Consider the following 26,567-nt stretch of genomic DNA (forward strand, 5'->3'; position numbering starts at 1 on the left):
CAGACCCGGTTTACCACTCCAGTGTAGAGTTCTCTGGGTGTACTCATTGGATCGGGCACACCCGCCACGGAAGTGATCCTCGGGTCGAACTCGTCGAACCGACGTCCTATAAGTATTTCGGATCGCCCGCGGCCTGTCTACTTTTGTTTGTCTACCCGGTACGTGAAAAGGAGCCCCTTTGAACGGGCGCAACACAGGAAGCGAAACTTCCAGCACTAGTGCAAATCAGATGAGAGTCAAATGAGTTATGTAGTAGCCTTAGGTACCTTAGGTGCCGGTGAGCTTAGATGAGATGAGTCTAAAAAACGAGCTTAAGTGAATGCTAAGTCACGCCATCACGCCTCGTGTCACACGAATCATCCGTCACAATCTTGTGCATATAACACTACGGGCAAACGCCGATATTACCTACCAGAATATCGATCAAGAATCCATCGAGGTGCAAAAATTCTGCCAACTGGTTTTTTCCCGAGGAAAATCCATTGCAAAAGTTATCCTATCAGATTGTCTGATACGGATTAAGTGCCTCCAAGCCCCCGCCAAATGGCTGAGTCATCAATTATATTTTTCCTTCTCCGGTGAATTCTCTGATGAATTTTCCTTCCTCGTGAAAATTGATTAGCGAACTTTTGCTTTTCGATAGATTTCTGAAATGATATTCTCGGAGGTAATAACGGCATTTGCCCCAAGTGTAATTAGGTTGGTCAACAGTGAATCCGTTCTTGGGGTAAGCTGATGTTCTCTGAAGTTCCAAACAGATTTTCCATTGCGCATCAGCCGCCTCGCCTTAGGCGCGTCGCTTCCATGAGGCATGGTTCATAAATATCCTCTGCCCGACTTATTGCGCATTCGACCCTCTTGCCATCATCACCGACGATGGCTTGTCGAGCCTGACACTAACTCAGAACCGCTGCTCCGAGTCCTGATAACACCGCCCCCTATCACGCATAGAACACCTCGTCAATTCAAGGCAGGCGATGGCATCAGGAACAAGCTCGAGCAGCGGCTCTCGCACGGGCGCGTTATGCGCGCGGAGCGATGTACGGGAGATTCGCCAGATCATCCAGGAGAAGTTAGCGGTCACCATCGAGCAGCGGCGCAAGCTGCGGTCTCTGGTTGACGAAGCCAAACTCTACTATGTGAGTCCAGCTCGGAGTCGCCCTCTGAGAGAATGTCTGATCGCGGCGTAGAGACACACTCTAGGAGTTGCTGTGCATGCTCTGGTCTGTCGTCGGGATGAGGAGTACGCACACTTCAGTGAGCCTTTGTGCATGTGTTGACTTTGCATATCAGAACGTTTCTACGCATACTCGCGGGAGTAAAGTACTTCACTCAAGCGGACGCCCTTACTGCTATTAAAAACCACAGATATATTCGCACCCACCTTCTATCCTACAATCCGATGTACCCATATTCATTCCTATACGAAGACGATCACGAGGGCCCATGTACCGCGATATTCTCTCCAGAGAAGGACCTTGTGTCCCTCGCGAACACCCTGATTCCTATGTTAAATGCGCCCGAACACACCCAAATCTTCTCCTGGAGGGGGCTCGATGCGCAGTCGTGCGTAGATCTTCTAGATTCAGTGAGTTCCTTTGTTGACGCATTTGATAACATGTTGATGGATGCAGCTCAAGCAAATTCCGAATATTTCGCGACGACATCAGTCGATTCTTGAAGAAGCGATGTTCAAAGTTGCCAAACGCTCAGGATACTGGCCGCGCCGCCTTGAGCTGCAAAACGTGCACATCCAAATGTGGATTGGAGGCGGGTCCTTCGGCAATGTGTTTCTGGGCAGCTCAAAGGGAGAGCTCGTTGCGATGAAGCAGGTCAGGATGCCTGCTACAGAAGGAGATAGGGCTTTGAAAGTTCGTTACTTCATCAGCATCATTTAGATCATTACTTAATGTGCATCAGGCCTTTGCCAAGGAGCTTGTAATATGCTCGGTCCTTTGCCATCCCAACGTGCTGCCTCTGCGTGGCGTATTTCGGGAAGGAGTCACTGGCAGACTTTTTCTGGTATCGCCTTACATGGAAAAGGGTGACTTATTGAGGCACTTTGGAAGGACGCCTCTAGATATCATTGATCGGCTCTCAATCGTATGTTACCTTTTAATGCCGGTGGCGATTACTGAATAAGTGCTATTTAGCTCCGCGACGTTGCACAAGCCCTGAGATATCTGCATACAAGGGACCCTCCCGTTATGCATGGGGATCTTAAGCCCGTAAGTCTCTCCGCCGTCATTGCAACAATAGCTAATATACTGACACCAAGGCAAACATCCTGATATCCGCTTCCGGGAATGCATGCCTTTGTGACTACGGAATGTCGTATCTCAAGGGCGATTTCGTCAACTGGTCCACGGCATCGGGTGCCGGAAGCGGCGGCACGCTCTGCTTCCAGGCCCCCGAGCTCCTTCAGGGAGACTCGACAATCCTTTGTTCCACTGATATCTACTCGTTCGGTTGCGTAATTTACTGGGTGAGTCACGTCGACACCGCACTCGTTTCAGAAACGCTGATTGAGTCCTCATTCCAGCTGGCTTGTGGTTCAGTTCCATATTCGCGGACCAGACGTGAATCCGAAGTGATAATGGCTCTAGCGAGGGGTGAGGAGCTCCTGCGCCCTCCTGGACAAATGAGCGACGAACTCTGGACACTTTGCAGGCAATGTTTGGAACGGATTCCCGTCCTACGTCCGAGTGCGATAGACTGCGTTCGCCGGCTTCGAGGCAGCGGGATGGCATTTACGTCCAACGCCTGGCCGTTGCTGTATCCCTCTACAGTCGTTTATTCTCCCTCAGGCTCGGCTTCCTGAGCGATGATTCGTGATGTCTAGGTGCTCTTGGAGGGCAGCTATTCCCCGATCTACGCCCAGAATGAGTTCTCTTACCTTTATCACCCCGCTCCAGTCAGCTTGCTTGTTTTCGTAGCTATTATTCACGGGAGGCGGATCTAACTATCATCCTTCACTGCAGGCTGGCGTTTTCTCCTCGTAGTTACTCACTGACTTCCAGCCACCAGCGTTCACTCTTGCTTCACTTACTTATTCACTTCAAAGTTTCGTTTTGCTCACCTAGGATGAAGCGCTCAGGAAGCGCTAGACCCTCGTGGCATCCGAAACTTACCCCCCGCTAAGGGTAATGAGCCAACCAGGCGTCATGACATCGTCGCCCTCGCCATAACATCGGTGCTGTTGAGCGGAAACCGACCTGCGTCACGAGCTGGTTCTCGATGGTATAGGTTGGCTGTACCTCCAGCTCCCGATAAAGGCTGGGCGTCACGACGTCCCGTTCCATGATATCGGCGCTGTTGAGCGGAAAACGACGTGTGTTAACTCGAAGAGCTGATGCTCTGTGGCACGGGTCGTTTGTACCTCCAGCTCCCGATCAGCCCTTGGTGCCACCTTCGGCTGTGCCTTTCAGCATATCCTACCACCTGGTACTCCGGCGTTGATCGTCGTTGCAGATACCTAGTATGTAGATAGGGGTAAACATGGTTAGCCTACTGGGTATATACGAATACACATTGCTGGGCATATAGTGTGAAAAGCTCGATTTTCGTGATCCACAAGGACCCACAGTCCAAAACATGGTACGATTCGATGAGATAGTCAACGCCTCGTCTCAATACGAATCTTCTGCAGGCAGTTACAGAGCAACGCCGAGGGATGAGAACACAAAATATATGATATTGTACCTATTCTAATCGTATGGGTGGAGGGGGCTACAGTGCCAAAGGGTAGTATCGTATCGTACTAAGTAAGTAACGTATCGTGTACGCAGAGCATAGCGTCACGGCGACCACACAATGGGGCACTGTCTGAGGCGCGCTTAGAAGCAGCGCCAACAGTGCTGTCGCCAGCCACCTCTTCCGCTTCTTAGCGAGCGGCAAATCTAGCATACTATGCCGGAACCCGGAATGAAAACCGTCACCTGCAATGAAATTCGACTGTCCCTCCCCTGTCCCTTGGTATATACCTACAAGATTGAACATGGGCCATCTAATGAAACTACTCTATGTCCGTATTGCGCGGCTTGGTAGAGAAATGAAAACTACGGACGCTAGGTACAAATTTCATTGCGGGTGACGGATTTCATTGCGGGTTCCAGCATAGTATACCTTTGCGGCGGTTCATATGGCATCTGCCCAAGTGATGGGAGGTGCGTCGTACTCCATTGACGATAAGCTCTTACTAGTGCACGCAGGGGTGAACCCGGGCACCAGGCTTGGATGTCACATCCGCTGATGCGCCACAAGTTGAAAGCAAATCTCTGACTGGGCATGCCCCTCGTTCTTGAAAGCCACCCATGTGTGGCGGCGTCCAGCACGGGGCTTTTTCAATGTCCCGTCAAACGTGCGTAAACTCCCCAAGTTCCGATGCTATAAACTGATATGCAAACCGGAACCAACGTGTTCAGCCTGATTCAAGATGAACGGGGCGGCCACACGATCAAAGTGATGTTTTCCGCGTGTACTCTCAATATAGGCTTCAGGGTTCGCTCTCGAATTAATGTCATCTTCCGTAACTCAGCAATCATCGATCATCGTCCCCAATTGAGTGAGTGGACGTGAACCAGAGAAAACACTAACGCCAACCAGAGATCAAGTAGCACAACATGTAACATGAATTTCTTGTGGCCAATAACTTGTAATCGGTGGAGCTGTATTAACGTTAGAAAGTCGCGCGTGTTCAATGCTGGTCTACACGAGGACCAAGCAAGGCACGGGTGTAAATGTCGCGGCACAGCATCAGAATGCGGTGCAGGCCTGGTACAAGCGCCGGCTGAGTAGTACGATAGTACTTGTTCAACGCAAGTTCTGAGATTCACGGAATGCCGTTCGTTGTGCCGCAACCTATGTAGAGCAGATAGAGTTACCGCATGGCCATCTCGCCCATTCCTCCTGGCTACACACACCTAAAGCATGTCGAAAGAGATATAAGGTGCTCGCTGTAGGCAGGTTTTTACTCTTGTCTCCAAAACGGACTCCCGTCAGTGCCACTGCGTAAGACTGCGTACCACCATCTTATTTCTTCTTCATTTCTTCTCTTAAATGTGGGTTCATTCTTGAATGTCTACGACGTCATCTGTGGCAGTTTCAGCGTCCTATTTGTCAACTTGATTGTAAGTACACCATTGAACTACCTGTCTCACCGGGTGCGGACTATTGAAGTACTGAGTAGATTCTCCAGAATGCTAGTCAAAAGTCTGACCTGATAACTACAGTGTCGCTAGTTTTCTTCATTCACACTCTAGTCAGCATTTTTACTCGGTGGTACGCGATGGATGCTGACAATTCAGCGTTTTTCGCGCTCTAGAGTCATCGATCATCTAGTCCGAGTCGGTAGGTAGTCAATACTGTAAGTGGAGGACTTATCTCGCCGGTACCTGCCACTTCGATCCCCAGAAAAAGCTTAAGGTGTTATGCTCTGTATATAAAAGAGGTCCTGCTAAGTGCTTTTATTTCATTTCTATGAATGTGTGCAAGGCCGTCTGTTGTTGACTACTGTAGTGATTCTTGTTCAGCGTCAGGACTCATATCTCAGAAGCAAGTCTCAAGGTGCTATCATCTGAACATCTTGACATGCTAAGGTGTGTAAGTCACGAAGCACGTCACACGGGTCACAGTAGGTCACCATCTCGTGCATCTAAATGCAGGAATCCCAATGATTCCGCACGGATATGTCCAGACACGCTGTTCGGCCCAGCTGAAGTTCCTAACAGATTTCTATTCCCATCTCGCCCCCAAGCTGCCTCACTGAAGACGCGACACTAACATGTGGCACTCAAGCCCGTGGGGGATATATAATATCTCTTAGGCGTGCTGCGGTCTGATTATCGACCCGTCTTCGACATCGACGATGGGTACTAGCTAGGTCTGAAGCCGCTTCGCTCAGAACCGCTGCCCAGAGTCCTGATATCACCGCCCCCGTACGCAAGAATAGTCTCGTCGACCTAAGATAGGCGATGGTATCAGACACAAGCTCGAGCAGCGGCTCTCACACCAGCCCGTTATGGAGAAAGTCTTGGAGAAAGAACGACCTTCGAGAGATTCGCAAGTGCATACAGGACAAGCTGGCAGTGACCACTGAGCAGCGGCGCAAGCTGCGGTTTCTGATCGACGAAGCCAGGCTCTATTATGTGAGTTTTCCTGCCTTCCCAGGTTCTTGCTTTGAGGAACGCGCTAACAGTGGTGTAGCGACACACTCTTGGAGTTGCTGTGCATGCTCTGGTTTGTCGTCGAGATGAGCGGTGCGTACCCTATTTTGACCTCTCTATGTCCGCTGACCTTGCAAGGTTAGAACGTTTCTACGTATACTTGAGGGCGTGAAGTACCTCACTCGCGGAGACGCCCTTACTGCCATACGAAACCACAGAAATCTTCGCTCTCACCTTTTATGCTATAACCCCGTGCATCCCCATTCATTCTTATACGAAGACGACCACGAGGGACCTTGCACCGCGATATTCTCTCCTGAGAAGGACTTTGTCTCTCTTGCAAACACCTTGATTTCTATGTTGAAGGCCCCCGAACACACGCAAATATTTTCCTGGACGGGGCTTGACGCACAGGCATGCGTTGACCTTCTCGATTCGGTGAGATACTCCACCGACACGTCTTTTGTTTACACCGTGCTGACTTAGCGTAGCTGAAGCAGATCAGAAACGTTCCTAGAAGATACCAGTCAATATTTGAAGAAGCGATGTTCAAAGTCGCCAAACGTTCAGGGTACTGGCCGCGCCGCCTTGAGCTGGAGGGCGTACACGTCCAGATGTGGCTTGGGGGTGGATCTGGAGGTGACGTCTTCCTAGGCAGCTCCAGAGGAGAGCTTGTTGCTATGAAGCAGGTCAGGATACCTGCTTCAGGTGGCGATAAGGCTTTGAGAGTCCGTCGTCTCATACTGTCCTATAGAACGCTGACTCACGTGCATACATCAGGCCTTTGCAAAGGAGCTCGTCATATGCTCCGTTCTTTCCCATCCCAATGTGCTGCCTTTATGTGGTGTGTTTCGGGAAAGTCTCACTCGCAAGCTCTTTATCGTGTCGCCCTACGTGGAGAAAGGTGACTTGCTGTGTTACGTTGAAAGGACACCTCGAGATAGAGTTGATCGCTTTTCAATTGTACGTCATATTTCTTCATTACGGGGATGAGTTCGAGTGTTGACCAAATACCGTGCCATTCAGCTATGCGATGTCGCACAAGCAATAAGGTACCTGCATACAAGGGACCCTCCAGTCATGCACGGAGATTTTAAACCCGTAAGTACTTTCATATCGACGTTCATATCGACGCAACAGTAACTAACCCATCTACTTTCCAGGCCAACATCCTTATTTCTACCTCTGGGAGTGCATGTCTTTGCGACTACGGCATGTCCTACCTCAAGGGCAATTGCATCAACTGGTCTACATCCTCGGGTGCCGGCAGAGGTGGCACACTTCGCTTCCTGGCTCCCGAGCTCCTTCAGGGAAACTCGACAATCCGCTGGTCCACTGATATCTATTCATTTGGTTGCGTGCTTTACTGGGTGTGTTATATCAATCCTATGCTATACCCCTTAACGCTTATCAGACCCTCCTTCTAGCTGGCTTCCGGTTCTGTTCCATATGCACGACACAGGCGCGAATCAGAGGTGATCTTTGCTCTTACTCGAGGTGAAGAGCTCCAGCGTCCTCCAGGGCAGCTGAGCGACGCCCTCTGGAACCTTTGCAAGCAATGTCTGGACCGGACGCCCGCCCGGAGGCCAAGTGCGCTAGAATGCGTTCGCCGGCTTCGAAGCAGCGAGATGGCATTCACCTCTAATGCCTGGCCGTCGCCGCGTGGCTCCGCGGGGAGTTTCTCAGCAGCGAGCTCGGTTTGACAAGCTCGAGATTCATGTGGTATAGTAAGTCCCTTTGGGAGGGCATTTAGTTCGCTATCTGCGTATCATATGAGCTCTTTCAGCGCCTCCAATCTCAGCGCCCACCTCCTCCCGCCAAGTACCGCCTTTCTTGATTGAGTCTTGTCGCTCTCAGGAGACGGATCTCGGTAATGGCTCTCCGCCACTGGCTAACATATCTCTCCTCGATAATTATCCGTCTACCCTGCATGCAGCGTTTACGCTTGCTTCGCTTATCTCCTTCCACTCCTCACCGCACTTGTCCGGTACGAAATGTTTGGTATTTTTGCCCCTGAGGAGGACAGCGAGAGTCGGCCGGGTGTCACGATGCGTCGCTTTAATTGATATTACATTGGTGCTGTTGAGCGGAAACCGACTTGCGTCAAGAGCTGGCGCTTGATGGAATGGGTCGGATGTACCTCCGGCTCCCGATGCATCATCAATTCGGTCCTGGGCTATGTCTTCCAGTTTATTCCACCACCTGATACTCTGGCGTTGATCGTCGTCGCAGATGTCTAGTGTGTAGTTAATTGTAGACATTTTTGACGTACTGAGTACATAACTATTACTGTGAGCTCTCGCATGCACATTGCTGGAAAGTTTATTATTTGGAAAAACCTATTTGAGCTTGACTTTTGTGATCCACAAGGACCCACAGTCCAAAACATGGTACTGGTACAACTCGATGAGGTAGTCAACGCCTCGCCTTAATACGAATCTTCTGCAGGCAGTTGCACAACAACGCCGAGGGATGAGAACACAAGATATATATTGTACCTACTCTAATCGTATGGGGAGGGGGCTACAGTGCCAAGGGCTAGTATCGTATCGTAAGTAAGTAACGTATCGTGTACGCAGAGCATAACATAAACCATCAATGCATCATCAAAACCAGCAACGTCCGACACACATACAACAGCATCTCGCATAGCGGCAGACAGCAAGCAGCAGACACCAGGCGTCGAGCAAGAAACAAGTCGCAGAAAGCAAGCATGCACACCAAACCTCAACCTCAGCCTCACGGCGCAGCAGAACCCAGACTTCCTAAACTCCCCAAGCTCCCCTCGGCCGCGGTCCTCCTTCCCCGCTTCCCCGCCAGTGGCGAATCGAGGACATGTCCAGGCAGCGCATGATACGCCCTCCCGATCGGCGTATCGTCGTACGCGTCCACGGGCATCAAGTTCGTGTACGCGGGCGTGAAACCCGTGCCCAGCCTCAAATCATCTCCTCCTCCCCCCCTGTCCGAGTACCGCCCTCGGGGAGGACCACCAGAGCCGGAACCAGAACCAGAGTGCATGTACGCGCTTCCACCCCCGCTGCCACTCCCGCCCCCGCTCCTCGCACCGCCCGAGCCAAACACCTGACTCGGCGTGCGCCATGAATCCGACAACGCGCCCCTCGAATGCCACACGGGCCCAGGTCCCGGACCGTCCTTGGGCGTCGCGTACGCCGCGGGCCCGCCGAACTGGATCCCGCGGCTCGGCGTGCTCGTCGGATCGAACACCGCGTACCGCCCGTGCCCGTGCCCGTGTCCGTGTCCGTGCTCAAGCCCAAGTCCAAGTCCATGGCCATGGGCACCGGCGGGCGATGACGAGCCTGTCCACACGCGCACTGTGTCCCGCTCTCTCCCGTCCCCGCCGCCACCGCCGATACGGTCGCCCGTGCGCGGTGTCTCGGGGCCCCACGACGACGTGCCAGAGGAGAAGTGGCCGGGCGCCGTCCCGCGCGGTGGTGTGCGCGGCGGTCCGTGTGCGGGGGACCATGCTGAGACGCTGCCACCGCCGACGCCGAGGGGAGACGGGACCTCGATGTGAGCGGGGTCGGGCTTGAAGAACAGCGGATCGTACACCTCGCTCACGCTCCGGAAGTGGTGGTGGCTGCTCGGCGGCGCGCTCGGCACAAGCGCAGGCCCGAGCGCAGGGAGAAGACCGCGCGGGCTCGCCTGGGCGCGGGCGCGGGCGTGCGCCCGGGAAGCGGTGGGGTTGGCGCTGGCGATGGAGGCGGTCTCGCAGCTCGGACAGAACCACGGGTCTTCCTCGCGCCCGAGCTCGTCGATGCTCCCGATCCCGAGACACTCGAGATGGTACCACGTCAGACACCGATCGCACTGCACGAGCTCGCGACCATCGTCTACGCCGCGGCACACGCAGAGCCGCTCGTCGTCCTCGCCGCGGCGTCGATCTGCGCCGTCCGGCCGGCGGCTGTAACTGTGATGCGACGCAGCAGAGAGTGGGGGAAAGTGGAAGTCCGGCGCGAGGGACGAGAGCGGGGGCAGCGCCGTGCGCCTGCGTGCATGGCGCACCGTGAGTGCCCTGACCGCGCGCTTGGACATGAGCGCCGTGCGCGCGTCGGCGGGGTCGCTAGGCACGACGTTGCGCGTGCGGCGTGTGAAGTTGCGGTGGGCGGTGTGCACTGCGAGCGGGTACATCTTGCCGAGCCCCATGCGCGGCGGCCTTGCGAGTTGCTGGTGTTGGGATTGGGATCGGGAATGGGGCTGCAGCGCGTCGTCATCCAGTACCCCCTCGTCGGTATCCATTTGCTGCTCCTTACCGTCCACCTCCAGCCCGTCGCCGTCCTCCCCGCCTCTGCCCATCCTCCTCCTCCACTCCTCATCTGTTTCCTCCGGCTCTTCATCGTCGGACTCGTCGCTCGCACGGTCAAAAAACATCTCGATGTACCTCATCCGCTCCTCCCTCTCCGCATTGGTCAAGCCATCCCTCACCTCGCCCTGCAGGCGCCACGGGAACTCGGCGTCGGGCCAATTAGGCACGTCGCCCGCCCCGTCCGCCACGCCAGCATCCTCGTCGATGTCCTGCGAGCCCTTCTTGCGACGATGACGCTTGCGCTTTGGCGGGGGCTGGTCTGCCTGCTGCGCCGCCTCGGACAAGGTCGGCGTGACGAGCACACGGCCGATGCCCTCGAGCTGTATCGCCTGCAGAGCACTGCGCGATGTCGATGCGTGGGCATGAGATGGCGGGGAAGCGAACGCAGCGAGGCGCTGGCGCTTGCGGGACTCGGCGGGCGTGAGCGGGGCCCTGTCCCGACCGGACTCGATAACGGCGGGCTCAGCGAGCTCGGAGGGGCGGGACGGGTCGCTTCGCTGTATCGCATTGACACAATCACAACGTAGTCAGGGACAGCGTATTGTGGAGACAGCGTAGTAGAACGACGTACGTAAGGCCCGTATCCGCCCGCCATGAGACTCTCCTCGAAGCTCTCGTCCGACGTCTCCTGGAACAGCAGCAGCCTCCGCCCCCTTGCTGGACTCTCCATCGTGCCCACCTGCGACGGACTGTTCTTGTACTGACGGTCCTCGCCATGTAGCGACGGCGATCGGGCGGTGCGCTTGAGACTGTCCGGCCGGCGCGGTTGACCGTCCCGCGAGCGCCCACCGTGGCCCTCGACCATCTGCGCTCGCACGCGGCCGATCTCCCCGCCGTGCTCGGGTGCCTGGGCCGACAGCGACGGCTGCCCCAGCTGGGAGGTGGAGGAGGCGGGGAAGGAATGTGACGGGGGTTTATGATGGGCGTTCTGTGACTGGGAAGAGGGAGGGCGGCGAGGGGAAGAAGAATGCATGAATGTGCTGTTGATATGCGGAACAGGCGATCGTGGAGACCGTGCCGAGAGTGCAGCGAGCTCTGCCAGCGGGGGCTTGACCTCTTCGGAGGGCGCCTTGGGTCGTCGATGGGAAGGTTGTGGGTGATCGTGAGCAGGCCACCCATGGATGACAGACGCCGGATAGTCGCCCGTGATCGGCGGCGGCGGCGAGTCTCTCAGGGGGTGTGGGCGCTGGGCCGCTAGATCGTGCATATGTCGTATTGGGGGGAGATGGTGCTGCTGGTGCTTCGGAGTGGCTGGCAGCAGGTCGCCCGTCATGAAAATTGCAGGTGGCTTGGGTCGTGAAAAGGGAGTGAAACGTGCTTGGGTGTGGCCGGATATTCGGCTCTGGTCGACGGTCTGATACCGAGGACGTTTATCGGTGTATGTTGTCTCAGCTGTGTATCCCTGATGGATGTCTGCTGGAGTTTATAGAGCAAAACCTATGAGATGCCCTTTGTTTTACAGAGAGAAAGAGAGACAAGAACAAGACGGAGAGGGGTGGGTGACAGGAGGTAATCTAATTCCAGCACTAATTAGTCCCCGCCGTCCCTTTCCTTTCTCTCACCCGCCTTATCTCACAGTCACGTGTACATAAAATTGTTTTTGGCAAGTTTATGTCATAAATGCGCCCCTGAATATCGCAAGGTGACTCGACGTGAGACAAACTTGCGTCCCGACCGCCGGCATTCCCGACAAGCGAAGGACGAAACGTAAAAGCCCTCCCAACGAGCCACAGCCTCGAACTTCCAGGCGGACAAAGTCCTCTCGTCCCTCTGCTCTCTGCTTCATCTTTCTCGACGTTCTCTTACACGTTGGTTCGTGCGAAGCACAATGCCTAACCTTAGAAACAGCCTTGTATGCGCACCATGCGCCCCTCGCGACCCTAAGTGAACGCTATTCCAGTCTCCAATCTCTTTCTCCTTTTGAAAGGGCCAGAGCGTGCTTGCGGAAACCTCCGCGACGGTGCCGTAAGCTGAAGCCTGAAAGCTGAAAGCTGAAGCGGGTCGGACCGCTTCAAGGTAAGGAGTTACGAGATCGAGAGGTTGCGAGAACATTCTCAGCGGAAGACGTCTTGGATTGGCACAGCTCGTACGAGACCTCGAGTCAGAACGGAAACCTCGGCGAGAGTGGCAAGTTGAGACGAATGACATTACAGGTTCACAACAAGCCAAATAATGACACTTGCGCATCGTCCATGACCATGACTATACACCCTTAACACAAGCACGACAACCAATCCTCCCTCGCACGTCTATTCCGCGGATGATCAGAATTCCAGGTTAACCAGCTTTAAGAACGTGTCAGCGCAGAGTCCTTCATAAACGCTAACGAGACAAACAGATCACTAAAGACGCACCATAACATATCGCTCTCTAATCCGTCACTCTACCTTCCGCCCCTCACTCAGCTCGGGTTATCACACGGCTGCACAGGGCAGGCGATGACGTCGCTCGACTCGGAGCTCTCCGGGACCGGGGCAGGGGTAGCGACCGCGAACGCGGCGGCGAACAGCGCGACGAGCGCAGCGGCGGCACCTCCGAAACGCATAACGATGGCTTCTTCAAGAGGTAGTGGTGGCTAGTGGTGGCTAGCGGTGTCTTCACCGGGGGTCAAATAACGTATAGCGGATAAAGATAGATCGGCAGACGGAGAAGAGAGCCTGTTCAGCGCAAGATGAACTTGAGATGCGGAGGATGGTCACGGTAGAGGTCTCGCTCAGAGCGGAATATCTATATGTACGTAGCTAGAAGCGCAGAGCGATGACTCGGGCAGACAGCTGGTTTAAATGGGCGCTTCCGGGAGCGGTCGTGCGGGTGGGAGCGTCGACCCTGGGCTACTTATATGTCAGCGAAGTCACCGGGTGACAGAGTCCGTACGACACGGGTGTGAACTCATGCGCAGTCGGACGGACACACGCGCCCGTTGCTATACCTGAAGCTTAATATTCCTGCACCGCGCTGCTTTTTGACTACATGATCTACAGTAAGAAGCTGCGGCAGGCGACTGCTGACCTGGACGCTGCCAAAAACGACCGCTGAGCCACCCGACACGGGGACAGAAATTGTGTTCAAGTTTGAAGGTGCGTCGAAACGGGTGGGCGCAAGAGGGCGAGCTGCGTGCTCGTGGAGCATTCGGACGTACTCATACTCTCGCGAGGGCGTTTCGCGAGAATTCAGAACCTGGAAGGGGTCTAGGCAAGTACTTGATTGATTGGCACTGTCGACTTCCTCCTCCAAACAATGTTCGGCCCTGATCGGTCCCATGGGGTGAATGCACATCATGCATCAGCGTTTCAACCTCGATCGAGCTCGATCGTGGAGGTAACGGAACAGTGCACCTTCGCAGACTACATCCACAGCGCACCCCGCCATCCGCTCACCACGATACACATAAACTGACAAACCCACTGGCACGTTTCCGAAGTGTACAACTTCTCGCATATACGCTAACCTGGCTAAATTACAGTAACTTAGTAAGTGCCCAGCGCCACGAATGAACACGCTGTCAAACGCCCACCCATCGCACTCGATCCCGAGCCCATGACACGCCGCTGCACATGCCACCACTCTTCCCTCGTCCCATCTCGACCTCCGCATTGCCTCACCATGGTACTGTCATCCACCCCCAGAATTGGCAGCCAATTTTGTCGAAGACCTAGAATATTTTTTAGAGGAACTATTGACTCAAAATTTGGTTTGGGGGGTCTGTGATACGAGATCTCTTTCACAGAAAATCCGTGTACCCTGAAATTCAAGAGATCCTGTATGGTGAAAGCATCAGTGTTTTGGAGGTGCAGGAACCCGACCACCCTCAGAATTGGCACTTCCCAGCGTTGCTGAAGCGCTGATACCGGATATAACTCCGCATTAAGCAGGAAGCCGGTTATAATCGCCCCGCGAAAGGTAATCAGCTCACGGTCGCCGTCGCAACAACGGTTATTAATAAACATTAAGGAGCGATTAGATTACAGAAATGTGCAAAGAGACACTCCGTCATACCTTAGTGCTGCTGAGTGTTTGAGCAACCTCAACATGCTGGAAACTATCTCAAACTAAATAATGGAGGTACGTTCAGTGCTTGCGAACTTTCTTTGCATCATCATTCGGCTAGTACAAGAACGACCAATCGCCAAAACTCAAATTTTTTCAAAAGTGGCCTGATACGCACCTTCTACAGCTCCTAGCTCATTATCGGGATGTTTCTATGTATGGTACATTTAGAACTATATATTGAGAGGCATATAATCAACATTGTCATGAATTTAGTTTGTAAGTTGATACGGAGGAACGGTGAAAAAAGCGAACTGCCAATCCTGGGGGTGGTGCCAATTCTGGGGGTGGATGACAGTACGCATATCGCACGCAGCACGCCCGACGAACGCGCATATGGCTCATGTGGAACATGATCTGGGCCAATACACTTGTCCAGGAACGTGCACCGAGCTTCCTGCGCTCTTATTCAACTAGTCGCAGAAATAGACTTTCTGATCATGATGGTGCTCCTGCATGACTAGATCTGGGGCGCCTTTATTCAGATTCGGAAGTGATCCCGCGGTATGTTGTCAACTCGTATCCTACAGCGCTGTCGTCAATGCATTTCGATGATGTCGAAGAGCTGCTTGTACGCATCATCGGAACGTAACTACTTCTCGAAATTCTCGCAAGCTCATGCCCGTGGGTGCCAGACAAATCCTTGCAAAAGGTCCAGTCAGATATAGTTACACATCTACTATACATACATACACTGTCGCATTTCCAGTTCCTCTCCCATAAACCACCCTCAAGCAGTCCCTATATCACCCATCTTCCCGATCTCCAACGTCAACCTCCAATACCCATCCCCCTACGCCCCCTCGGGCATCCTCCCCAGCGACATCCCGACCTTGACGTACGTCTCGATCGGGCCGTTCCCGTGTAGCGCAGGCGCAGGCACGCCCCTGCCCTCCGAGTTCTTCACGAGGTCCTCGTCGAACGCCATCAGGCCCGGCGGGAAGATCGCGATGCACGTGCTCCCGCCGTACGCGAAGAACCCAAGCTCGTCGCCGCGCTTCACCTGCTGCCCCGGCTGCGTCACACGATTCCGTGATTAGAGAAGCCAGAGTGAAGAAGAGAGGGTAGTAAGCGCACCTGGACGGTCCACCCGATGCTGCCGACGAGCAGCGCGCCGATCGCGATGAACGCGACCTCTTTGCCCGTGAGCGTGTGCCGCAGGATGAGCACCTGCCGCTTGTTTCGCGAGAACACGTCCATCTTGGGCTCGTTCACCGCCTGCGGGTTCACTGTTCACGCACCGACGCGAAAAACACGTCCGTCCGTCAGCATAACCGCCCTGACCCCCTCGCACAAAACGCAAAACGACGCGACGCACCCGTATAATACTGCCCCGGAATCGGCTCACCGATCGCAACGACCTCGGCATCGATCGGCGAGTGGAACCGGTGGTAGTCGCTCGGCGCGAGACGGAAGATAGCGAGCGCGCCGCCCGAGAGCGACTGGCACAGCGGGCTCTCGGGGTCCGGCTGCGCGGCGAGGAGGGCGGGGACGGAGAACTCGTCGCCCTTGATCCAGAACTTCTGCGCGAGGTCGACGGTCGGGTACACGACGAGGCGGCAGTCGGCGGCGCTGCAGAAGCCGCGCGGGTCGTCGGCGTTGGCGACGGGGCGTGCGTCGGGCTTCATTTTTCTGTGTAGATTTTATATGGACGTCAGGAGTGTCTCGATTAGATCGCGGGGAGAGGATCAAGGTATTGCAAGGAAGACGTACCGCGAGAAGAACTCGTTGAAGTTCTTGTACTTGCTGATATCCGGCTCGGCCAGCTCGTCCAAGCTAATACCATATGTCTTGATAAACGACGGGATATTCTTCACGCTCTCCGGCGAATCGTAGATCTTCCCCTCCTTGATACTCTGTTCCTTCAGCAGCTCCTCGATGCGGCTGTTCCCCTCGAGCAGCTTGACCTGCTCGTGGCCGTAGAAGAGGAGATGCATGCCGAGGCGGGCGTAGATGGGCATGCTCTCGAAGAAGGTCTCGTTGGTGCCACGGAGTGCGACGAAATTGCCGACGTGGTGCTTGGAGGCGAGGGACTCGAGCTTGGGCACGAGCTCCTTGTACCATTTGGAGTCGGCGAGGGCGCCGAGGTGGCTGTGGCCGTGGATGCCCTGCTGGACGTCGCCGTTGTTCTTGTCCGGGTGAGAGTAGTCTACGGCAGAGGAGAGCCCCTCGGCGGCGGCGTCCTGGTTCGCATCTTTCAGGTTGCTAGGTTTCACGTTCTGGACGCCATGTACGAGGCTGGGGTGTATGTGGTGCATGGTCAGTAGTGTTGGATCAGAGCGGGGAGATTAGACTGGAGACAGGAGCTCTTCTTTTATCGGATGATTGTCCTATTTTTGGCCCATCGTCGCTGATGTCACAGTCAAAAATAGACCGGACCATGTCCTCTCCGAGCAACCTGCACAATTGACCATGTGCATAGAGCACGACGCTTTCGGTTCAGCACGTAACACGTACCATACAGATACTCAAAAAGGCTTCGAAGGGATTGTACCCATCGGATCCGGTCCAAGAGATTCCACCACAGAGCGGTCAAAACAAGTTGTACGGTGCCTGGGCTGAACGGGCACAATCACCAGCCGCGATGTCCGGTGCTTCATCTCCTATTCATCACTCCGCAGCTCCGCTCTTTCCTTGAAGTTACAACTCCTCCGGCCGGCGATTCGGGAGATAACCAGCACAACGCATCCCGAATCAACGGCACATTGAAGGTTAAAAACCAAGTCCGAAGACGACACAACCATATGACACGATGGACTTGCTCAGCCGCGCCCTCACGAATCCTCTGCCATATCGACATCTTCGCCCTCAACCACCTTCGCCTTCTTGGCCTCCCTCCCACTCGCAGCACCCTCGATTTTACGTTTTCCCTCACCATCTCCCGCTTCACTACCATCTTCACCGCCCTCCTCTTCCTCTTCCTCCTGCCCGTGACCTCCCGTAAGCTTCTTCGCCAGCGCATCCTTGTGCTTCTGCCGGCCAAGCTCGCGTTTCGTCGGCGCATCGCCCTCGTTGTCTTCGCCAGACACATTCTTCGGCAGCGATGCAAGGTCCGAGTACAGGTCGAGTGCTTTCAGCGCGTCCGGTGTGGCCGGGACGGTTACTTGAGTATTGAGCGCTTCGAGTAATGGCGTCGACGAATCCTCGACGAGCTGGGTCAACGTAACATAGATCAGTCGAAGTAGAATTTTTGTGGCAACGAGACGTACGGTTCCTTTTGACAGAGAAAGAACACGCACGAAGCGCGTATCGGTGTTGAGAGCTTCCGTCGAATCTTTGGGTGTCCAATTTACGTCCAAGAGAACCCAAAGTTTTTGATCGTGTGACACAGAGAAATCTATCACAGGTTTCTTGAAATCAAAGTACGCGATAGAGCGCGCAGCATCTCCCTCCGTCCAAGGCAGCACAAATAGCGCCGTCGCACTACACGTCAACAGTGCTCAGGTCGAATCATAAATGGGAACAAAAAGTAAACTCACCCGACCACATTGAAAACAACAAACCGACCTCCCTCGCTCTCAAAAGAGCTGATATTGCGCACAACAAGCACCGGCTCGTCCTCCTTCTCCTGGGCCCCTACCGACTGCGCAGGCTCAGGCGTCGCGGTCTCGCTCGCGTGCTCCTGCTCCCCCGCCTTCTGCTTTCCCTTCCTGTTCCGCTGCTTGCCTCGCTTGCCCTGTTTGGCCTCTCCATCGCCCCCGCGCACCCGCGGAGGCGGGCGTACGACGATGAACGGGAGCACGGCGTCGAGGATGGGAATGTCGCGGACGTGTGCGCCAGAGAGCCAGTCCCACACTTTGAGCATGGGGTCGCCGCCCCCGGAGAGGAGCAAGGAAGGCGCGAAGGAGGGGATGTGGATCGCGGATACGTACCTGTGCGAGTAGTGGACCTTGGATGAGTACACCTCTGCAAAGGCGGAACGAAGGAATAAAAGCGAGAGAACTCGACCACGCACTTTGTGTGCCCGAGACAGTAGCTCTCGATCGTGTATCCCTCGGGGTACCAGCTCACGCGGATATGCTCGTCCCGGTCCGCGGTGAGCACATAGTCCCCGTGCGGCGCGAGCAGCACGCGCGTGAGCACGGACGCGTGCCCGAGCACCAGCTCGCCGCCCGACGGGTTCTCGTGCGACGCGAGCACGTCTTTTGCGTGGCCCTCTTCTTCTTGTTTCGGCTCTGGGTTGCCGGGAAGAGGAGGGGGAGGAGGGGTGTGCTGGAGAGGATAGCTTCGGTGTCATGTGTGTGCGGCGCACGATAAACAGGATTGGCGGGAGCGTGCGTACCGGAAGACGTCGCCGAACTTGTCCGCGACGAGGATATCGCCGTTCTGCACGAACGCGAGGTCGGTCGCTTTCTTCGGGAGCTCCCTACATATATACAGATAGAGTAGTGTATCGCGGGGTGAACACGTATCGCATGAGAACAAAACGTGAAGACAACGCACCTCGAGCTGAGCAGCCTCAGCCCATCCACCGCCCACACTTTCAGCTTTTTATCATCGCACGCGGTCACGAGATGCGCGCCCGACGTGTCGAGCGCAGCGCATCTGACCGGTCCCGACTTTTCAGCGCCCTCGCGCTCCGGATGATCAGCGCTCGCGGTTGAGTGGAGGGTGGATCCTGTTCTGTCGTGTCATGGATGCTAGCTTTAGTCGAGTGGTTGCTCGCCAAGAAAGGGGTTCGTGGAGGGTGGGACTGACACTGCATTGAGGACCGTGCTATGGGGCCCTGTGATCGCGATCGCGTGTTTCTGGGTCTGGAAGAGGCGGGTATGTGGATAGCAGGACATGGCGCATAAGTAAAGGGGGAGATGAAGATGTGCTAACAAGTTTTCGGTTAGGAAGCCGGTTCTCGATTTAGAAGTGCCCCTAACTAGCTTCTGCCCTCGACACCGTTGGCGATTGATTTATGGGAATGTTCAAGCCATAGCAAGAATATAGTTCCCTCTCCGGCCTAGATGAGCATTAAATAGTACGCGATATGACACAGTTACGGGTATGTGTGTCTTTGAACTCCAGATATGCCCCATACAACAGTATTATCACTAAGATTTGGCTTGATGTTCCAAACCGCCCCTTACACCTCGTCAACGTTTTTCTGCTCTTCAGCATTCCAGCGCTTAGCAGCCCACTCCCTTCGAAGAATGCCCAAGTCAATAATATCGACGAACTTGTTATCGTACCAAAGACACTCGCGTTTCCGTCCCTCGATGGTAAAGCCCCTGCCCAATCAAACGTACACCATCAGAACAATCCAGACAAGCAAGCAATCCAAACGAAAACGTACACCTTCAAATACATCTTCAGCGCCCTCTCATTCGGCGAAAACGTGCCTAGCGAGAACCGGTGCAGCCCAAACCAGCGAAACGCATGCTCGATGATAAACTCGAGCGCCTCGGTCCCGTACCCTTTCCCCCAGAACTGCGGCAGGAGCCCGAACCCAAAGTCGCCATCGCGGTTCTTGGGCTCGCGGATGTGCAGGAGCGCGTAGCCGATGAACTCGTGCGTTTCGGTGAGCTCGATGATGCACCCGAACGCGGCGCTGTCGAACTCTTTCGCGTAGATGTCCTTCCACTTTTTGGGCGACATCGGCGCGAACTTGCCCATTGCGAAGAGGGGCATGACGTCCGTGCGGCCGGTCAAGGAGACGACGTTGTCGAGGTCGGACGAGTCGGGCGTGTAGGCGCGGAGGGTGAGGCGTGCGGTGGTGAATGCCATGGTCGCTACTGTGTGGCTGGGTGGTGCATGCGGAGGAACTATATAGGCATCGGTGGGTGTGAGTCAGAGTCGACTAAGGGACATCTTCAATTTGATGGCGTTGAAATCTAAGATAGCTACCCTGCGGTACCGCACGGCGCAACGGAAGATATTGTGTCGTATCCAGCTAGATCCACTGGATGTTTGAACAGACAGGGACAACTAAGTCCCGATTTGTCCAGAGAGACATTCGTCGCCTAGTCGTTTCACAATCATTCGAGAACTGTATTTCCTGGATAGGCTCGCAGACTGATTGGAGGGGGGTATCAAGCGATGATGATATGATGAAGCTGGAAGCTTAAAAGCAACGACAGAAATCAAACGCCGACCTTCTAACAAGACAGGGGCTATTCCCCGGATCGGGTGCCGGATATGCGCGGCTGGCTTGCCGCCCGCTTACGCCTGCAATTGCAAGCCCTAGCCTCAGACTCGCGCTCAAGGCTGCATATGCTCCTCTCCTCCACCCTCCCTCGCCGCCCTCCCGCCCTTCTCAGCGCATGCGCAGCCACACGCAGCTTCGCGCGCACCGTCCAACGCGCTCTCCCGCGCACGTCGCGCATCGCGGAGCAGAAAGCTACACATGTTAATGCGGTCCCGTCCTTCCGGGAGCAGGTCGCGAGGACGGCCAAGCCGGAGAGTTTCCGAGACAGGGTGCAGTGGCCGAGTGCAGGAAGACAGGTTATGGTGCGTTCTTCCCTCATGCGTGTGTGGAAGTTGAGGATGATGGCTGAGAGAGGGAATAGTTCGCACTTGGCGCGTCCGGACTGTTCTTTGCTGCTGCATCGCTCAAGACGGAGGAGGAGACCGAGTTTTGGAGAAGGCATACCTTCACGTTTCTGCCCTGGCAGGCCCCTCATAGCGCCAGCTTGCATCATGCGGTCAAGGTGGATATCTACAACGTGCGTCCAGCTTCGCTCTTTCTTTCGTTCCTGTTCTTTGACACACATCGCTTGTGCTCAGAAACTCTCGGCAGGGCGCGATTCTCTAGAACGTACTATGCGCGGATGGCCCATTGCTCTTCAGGCGTACTGCAACGCGACGTATGTCGCTCTCGCTAATGCGTGGCTGAACGCGCACGAGGGTCGGCGCGTATGTTGGACACTGTGTGCAGCCAACGCTGCGGTGTGGGTGCTCTGGCGCGTACCTCGCCTGCAGGGGTTCATGAGCAGAAGCTTCACACATCATCCGCTATCGGGGAGGAGCTATACGCTGTTGACGAGTGTATTCAGGTATGTGTCTTCGTTCCAACGGTATCTTGAGTTGGGTTGCCTAACGGACGATCAATACCATCACCGTGTAGTCATAAGTCCTTCCTGCACTTGGCGGCAAACTCGTTTGCTCTTGCTAGCTTTGGTAAGCGATCGACATTTTGATGTTTCTGACAATTCGGCCAGTTCCCTCTAATCAATGGACGTGGTCTATAGGCACAGCAACATGGGTATGGATGCGCAACGAAAACGTCCGCCAGGGTGCACCCGTACAGTCAACAGACTCGTACCACTTCCTCGCATTTTTCCTCTCAGGTACGCACTACGTTCCCTCGGGACTCGCCAACATTCTTGCTAACGCGCTCCTCTACTAGCCGGTCTATTCGCCGGCCTAGTAAGCCACGTCGCGACAACCAAGATCATCTTCCCCCGCCTCGTAGCACGCATGTCCCAAGCCACCCAGTCCGCCCTAGACAACGTCGCCCGCCCCACCGCCGCACACACCGCCGCCGAAGCCGCCGCCTCCGCGGGCAATGCTGGCAGCAGCAGCGCAGCAGCAGCAGCAGCAGCGCGCCCGATTCTGCCCTCGCTCGGCGCGTCCGGCGCGATCTACGCGTGCCTGACGCTCAACGCGCTCGCGTGGCCGCACGCGGAGATGTCGCTTGTGTTCCCGCCGCTGCCGTTCGGCGTGCCGCTGCGCATGGGCGCGGCTGCGCTCGTCGCGATGGATATCACGGGCTTGGTGCGTGGGTGGAGGCTGTTTGATCACTGGGCGCATCTGGGCGGGGCGGCGTTTGGGGTGGGGTATTATGCATATGGGACGGAGTGGTGGGAGTGGTGGAGGGATTTGTGGACGGAGGTGTTTAGGGACGAGAAGGGGTGGGGGCGGTAGGGCTGAATGGGGTGGGGTGGGGTTGGAGATCCGTGGTAGAGGAGATGCGTAGCTTGTTTGAGGGCACGACGGCGGACTTGGATACTATTTTCATTGTTTACTCACCTCTCAGCGGCATAATCACCTTAATTAACGATAATTCCAAATTGCGAACATTGACTTCTAGCCCGTGAAAAAAGGTAGCAGTATTAAGCACCAAGCGCACCCAACCAGATAGGCTTAACATATGTATTTTGAGTACCTATACGATAGAAACACAGCAGCGCCGGCTCTATAACACATTGTTGACTAACTAGCTGCGAACGCGTAACCAACAAAGCGAGTCGCTCGATTCCAGGACTCATGCCCGGTGTTTGAATAGAGCTCATATTTACGTTCAAAGGACAGCAGCCTACATCATGGTGATCTCTTGATCGGTAGCGAAATCTACTGATGCGCTGCGCTATGTATTTACAATATTTCGACATCAAACGGGCGCTCAGATGGTCCATTATGCTGCCCCTGGCCGCGCGATCGCTGTAAACGCCCTTCGGAAGGGGCAGGTTAGCGGAGGATTTGTTCCGTCGGTGGTCGGGAGGCGAGGCCGTGCATGGGAGGTATATATTGACCTAGACTAGTTACATGTACGTGGTATTGTCCGTCATGGGATGTGCTACCCTGCTGGACAGAAAAATGATTCCAAAAAAAAATCGACATACGCGCTCCTTCACTCGTCACTAATTGGTGCGAAAACAAGGTAGTCATAAACTTTACTTAAGCCCATTTCTGAACCTTCACTTCCATTTAGGTTCCGCTTGTTGGTCCTGTTCATCCCCAAGACAAGATGATTGATGGCCATAGCATATGTGGAAAAGAAGATGCTTGCTGAAATGAGTAACAGTTCCGGGGCATATATATGCAGCAACATGTCGAGGAGTTCTGCGAGACAAATACTATATTCAAATCTCAGCCATGTATTTATAGCCTGGTCAGTTGTGGTGGAGAGGCATACCTGATATAGCACATACAGCTCCCATGACCAAGCCTTTTCATGAGGGCTGCTCCGATCCAGCGTTTGTTGAGAGATTGTTGGTAGTACGTTATGGTCTTATAGCCTTATAGCTGAATAATACCATAAACACAATAGCGGTCATCACCATCGGTACGCTGGTGCTATAGCCGCTGCAAATTAATAATTTGGATCATTTCACAGTGGTATGAGACTCACTATACCCGTTCCGTGACAGAAAGCTTGATCGTATAAAAGGGACATACTCCAAGCTGCCGTTCCGACGCTAAGGCATTCAATAGACGTAAGTAAAGAATGACGAGAAGACACGAAGTTGCCCATGACGTACTTTTAGTGAAAACAATGGAAACAGCAGCCGCAGAAGAACAGAATAATATGGTCATCGCATACAAGGCCGTCACAGAGCACGTAACTACCCTTTCTATATCAGACCAAATTTATGAATCAGCACTTTATACTACAGGGCATTCTTGGCTGAAGCTCTGACGGGTTTGGTATATGGCATTGATGTGACATAGCATAATGCCTATTGCTACGTCATCAGCTCACTGTTAATGAAGGAGGAAAGAATAGGATGATGCTAGCATTCACGATTCAATAATCAAGCCTCTACTGGTTTTCTCCTTGAAAACAAAGCTCACCGGGTATTCCCACTAACAAGTACCACACCTGGCCTTATATGTTCTAATTCGGATCATTTAGCTTATTGTTTGGCGTGTAACGGACGTACACCTGGTCTCATTGTCAGCATGCATGTTTATACGGATAACAAGGCACCAACATTTCGCGTGTATAGTCAGTGTTAACAATAACTGTTCACGGAAAATAGTGTCAGCGTGATGCAACCGTCTACAAGGTACTGAACTAACAATAGACTTGTAGAGCCCCCAAAAGCAGGGAAACGTAGCGGTTCTAAATTGTATCAGTTGCAGTCAACTTTTGCGACACACGACAGGATTTTGCGTACAAAGAAGTATAGGATTTTGGGAAGCTTGAAACCGGGCGTCTGAAAGTCAAGCAAGTAAACAACGGTAGTGATCATCATCATGATGGGATCAGCGTAACCTAAAAGTCACAGGTACTTACCCACATAATTCTACCTACAAGTAATCGCGGTTTTCAGCGCAGGTACTGCATGAATCACTGTGATGGCTTACCTCGTCTGATATGGTAAGGACTGGAAAGATGAGTGTCACCATCGTATTATTATGGGCTAAATAGGAACTTACGGAAGTCCCACGTATACAACACTGCCAAAGCGACTAGACCGTGGATGAGCACCATCCAGTATCCAGTGAGGCGAGAATTAAAAGGTAATATTAGCGGCGTACCTGCGATCTGTTGGTAGGTGGACATGTCCCCAAGGGTGATGTTAACTTTTACAAGGCTGCTGGCGACTACTTCCAAGCCCTCCATTGTCTCTAGCGATAACGATGCGTTCATAGAAGATGCTGAGAGCCGGGTGATGTAGTTGGTCGACACGTGGGCACAGAGGGCAAAGTCTGAGATAAATATATTTCGGCCTGGTGACTTCCCTTAAGTATGTCGTTTGCGCACCCTCAAGAAGCGAGATACCCGCTGAAACAGTGTTCACGACGCTCTCCTTATGCATGCCACGAGGATCAAACGGCGACCAATCCCTTCTTCGTCTCGGTGCTAGGGCAAGCCCGAAGAGGGTAACCTGACCGGCGATGTTCTCGAAGCCGTGGTCCGGACGCCCTGGAGCTGATAGAGAAGGCGGTGGGCGTTACAGTTAGTTACATACTCGAGTTACGTAGAGAATCGTCCGACATGCGATGACCAAATCTGATGAACGTTAATGTTCTCGTAATAATAATAAGCGAGACATCTGCATCAGATACCAGCCGCATCGGTGCTCAAGCATTACCGGTGTACGGTAGACTAACATAAAGTTCAGATTGATGCATAACGATAGACTGAACATATACTTTCCACGTGGATCGAGTCGTATAGTTTCGGCTTTCTAGGGTCCGAGATCAGAATTGCGCACAGAGCGTTCTAGTTAGTATCGGAATAACGAGGCAGAAGATTCGAAACAAGTAACGGGGTACCTGTAGTGGAAGGGATGAAAGGGCGATGTCCCAGGCTGTTTCTGAATGCCTGTGTATTGTAAATTAATCGCGGAGCGCTGAGGTCCAAACTATGCGTTTCTCTCAGCTTCTCCAAATATCAACATCAAGTTGCAGGCAGATTCCCAGTACAGTCCTCGTAAGCCTTATGTTCGATGGGAAGAATCCCATAGTGCTCCAGAAGAAAAGGAGGCCAGGGATAGTCGACTGAATACTAGGAGACAATACGGAGTAGGCGCCAGAATTACGACATAGGAGAAGAATCGGGCCGCGGGAGCTTCGACGGGGTACGGAGTTCATCGCCTTTGATTGAACGTTGAACGTTGAACAATGACTATCAAATCTCGGCTGGGGATTTGGGACGGATCCGGATCGGTGTTGAGAATGCACCTGCACTAGAACTGGTCCTTGTTATCCCTTGGACAGGTGTAAGACGATGATCATCCAACGTCTGAAAGCGTCATTTCGGATATTTCTTGTGTCAAAGGCTGCTAATGGGATGAGACGATCCAATGCATGAGTCTCAGCGCGCTAGTCTTGGGCTAGTCTCTGTAGGGTACATCACAAGGATTAATACCATTCGGTCGTTCCACCAACGCACATTATCTGGGATTTGTTCTTCGTATCCGGGTCCTTTTGAGCGCGTTAGGTCCGTTCGCGTGGCGCAAGGTGGTGCGAAAATGGAGAATCGATCAGACTTTTAGATAACCCGAGGAGGACGCTGGAGGATGGGAAGAACGGCAACTTCAGCCACTCGAGCGTGTGAAAACTGAGCTACAATAATTGTGTCAGTACGCTCAATTAGGCGATAATAGGCGAAATACTCGACATTAATTACTTACTCCGGAGAAGGGCGAAACGAAGTGCCAGTCTTTTTCATCTGTTTCTCGACAACTTGACAGGTACAAAGTTGCTGCGTCGGTGACTAGCATTCTTCTCAGCAACATTAAAACTACGGAGGTTTCCCACAGGTGATGCAGCCCCTTTTAGAGTCTAGACTAAAGGTACAGATTTCCAACTATATCACGAGCAAGCTGGCGTCGATATTTTTGCAAGAAGGTAGAACACTGCAAACACAT

At 53.8% G+C, this 26,567-nt stretch overlaps 9 protein-coding genes across 9 annotated transcripts; 3 read left to right on the forward strand and 6 right to left on the reverse strand.

The window, feature by feature from the left end:
• Window positions 1–1,412: 1,412 nt before the first annotated feature.
• Window positions 1,413–3,535, forward strand: CONPUDRAFT_138285 (kinase-like protein). Its single transcript, XM_007772607.1, has 6 exons — window positions 1,413–1,588; window positions 1,635–1,871; window positions 1,921–2,103; window positions 2,154–2,228; window positions 2,279–2,485; window positions 2,543–3,535. The coding sequence occupies exons 1-6, from the start codon at window positions 1,508–1,510 to the stop codon at window positions 2,819–2,821; spliced, it is 1,062 nt and encodes a 353-aa protein (XP_007770797.1). The 5' UTR covers window positions 1,413–1,507; the 3' UTR covers window positions 2,822–3,535.
• Window positions 3,536–5,763: 2,228 nt separating this feature from the next.
• On the forward strand, window positions 5,764–8,448 carry CONPUDRAFT_126896 (kinase-like protein). Its single transcript, XM_007772608.1, has 8 exons — window positions 5,764–6,146; window positions 6,205–6,257; window positions 6,308–6,602; window positions 6,656–6,892; window positions 6,945–7,127; window positions 7,191–7,265; window positions 7,328–7,534; window positions 7,592–8,448. Exons 1-8 carry the CDS (start codon window positions 5,973–5,975, stop codon window positions 7,865–7,867), a joined length of 1,500 nt encoding a protein of 499 aa, XP_007770798.1. The 5' UTR covers window positions 5,764–5,972; the 3' UTR covers window positions 7,868–8,448.
• Window positions 8,449–8,639: 191 nt separating this feature from the next.
• CONPUDRAFT_166903 (uncharacterized protein) lies at window positions 8,640–11,881 on the reverse strand. Its single transcript, XM_007772609.1, has 2 exons — window positions 11,060–11,881; window positions 8,640–10,985 (listed from the first exon to the last, which is right to left on the reverse strand). The coding sequence occupies exons 1-2, from the start codon at window positions 11,759–11,761 to the stop codon at window positions 8,904–8,906; spliced, it is 2,784 nt and encodes a 927-aa protein (XP_007770799.1). The 5' UTR covers window positions 11,762–11,881; the 3' UTR covers window positions 8,640–8,903.
• A 650-nt stretch (window positions 11,882–12,531) lies between these two features.
• CONPUDRAFT_166904 (uncharacterized protein) lies at window positions 12,532–13,749 on the reverse strand (the record flags this gene model as incomplete). Its single annotated transcript, XM_007772610.1, has 3 exons — window positions 12,532–12,773; window positions 12,843–13,063; window positions 13,498–13,749. 2 exons carry the CDS (start codon window positions 13,747–13,749, stop codon window positions 12,890–12,892), a joined length of 426 nt encoding a protein of 141 aa, XP_007770800.1. The 3' UTR covers window positions 12,532–12,773; window positions 12,843–12,889.
• Window positions 13,750–15,161: 1,412 nt separating this feature from the next.
• Window positions 15,162–16,802, reverse strand: CONPUDRAFT_138287 (uncharacterized protein). The gene is made up of 4 exons (XM_007772611.1): window positions 16,249–16,802; window positions 15,854–16,167; window positions 15,613–15,764; window positions 15,162–15,550 (listed from the first exon to the last, which is right to left on the reverse strand). Exons 1-4 carry the CDS (start codon window positions 16,791–16,793, stop codon window positions 15,329–15,331), a joined length of 1,233 nt encoding a protein of 410 aa, XP_007770801.1. The 5' UTR covers window positions 16,794–16,802; the 3' UTR covers window positions 15,162–15,328.
• Window positions 16,803–17,239: 437 nt separating this feature from the next.
• On the reverse strand, window positions 17,240–19,322 carry CONPUDRAFT_166906 (WD40 repeat-like protein; the record flags this gene model as incomplete). The annotated part of the gene is made up of 7 exons (XM_007772612.1): window positions 17,240–17,687; window positions 17,745–17,958; window positions 18,015–18,407; window positions 18,491–18,760; window positions 18,818–18,901; window positions 18,979–19,158; window positions 19,234–19,322. 7 exons carry the CDS (start codon window positions 19,320–19,322, stop codon window positions 17,310–17,312), a joined length of 1,608 nt encoding a protein of 535 aa, XP_007770802.1. The 3' UTR covers window positions 17,240–17,309.
• Window positions 19,323–19,609: 287 nt separating this feature from the next.
• Window positions 19,610–20,121, reverse strand: CONPUDRAFT_59879 (acyl-CoA N-acyltransferase; the record flags this gene model as incomplete). Its single annotated transcript, XM_007772285.1, has 2 exons — window positions 19,610–19,754; window positions 19,820–20,121. 2 exons carry the CDS (start codon window positions 20,119–20,121, stop codon window positions 19,610–19,612), a joined length of 447 nt encoding a protein of 148 aa, XP_007770475.1.
• A 593-nt stretch (window positions 20,122–20,714) lies between these two features.
• Window positions 20,715–22,524, forward strand: CONPUDRAFT_145250 (uncharacterized protein). The gene is made up of 6 exons (XM_007772613.1): window positions 20,715–20,973; window positions 21,033–21,188; window positions 21,250–21,518; window positions 21,590–21,642; window positions 21,714–21,812; window positions 21,872–22,524. Exons 1-6 carry the CDS (start codon window positions 20,737–20,739, stop codon window positions 22,387–22,389), a joined length of 1,332 nt encoding a protein of 443 aa, XP_007770803.1. The 5' UTR covers window positions 20,715–20,736; the 3' UTR covers window positions 22,390–22,524.
• A 944-nt stretch (window positions 22,525–23,468) lies between these two features.
• CONPUDRAFT_74599 (uncharacterized protein) lies at window positions 23,469–25,010 on the reverse strand (the record flags this gene model as incomplete). The annotated part of the gene is made up of 10 exons (XM_007772337.1): window positions 23,469–23,550; window positions 23,597–23,663; window positions 23,727–23,819; window positions 24,040–24,067; window positions 24,268–24,310; window positions 24,349–24,463; window positions 24,485–24,494; window positions 24,556–24,575; window positions 24,628–24,900; window positions 24,956–25,010. The coding sequence occupies 10 exons, from the start codon at window positions 25,008–25,010 to the stop codon at window positions 23,469–23,471; spliced, it is 786 nt and encodes a 261-aa protein (XP_007770527.1).
• Between the last annotated feature and the right edge of the window lie 1,557 nt (window positions 25,011–26,567).

The sequence above is a fragment of the Coniophora puteana genome (genome assembly GCF_000271625.1).
Source record: "Coniophora puteana RWD-64-598 SS2 unplaced genomic scaffold CONPUscaffold_9, whole genome shotgun sequence".
Lineage (NCBI taxonomy): Eukaryota > Fungi > Basidiomycota > Agaricomycetes > Boletales > Coniophoraceae > Coniophora > Coniophora puteana.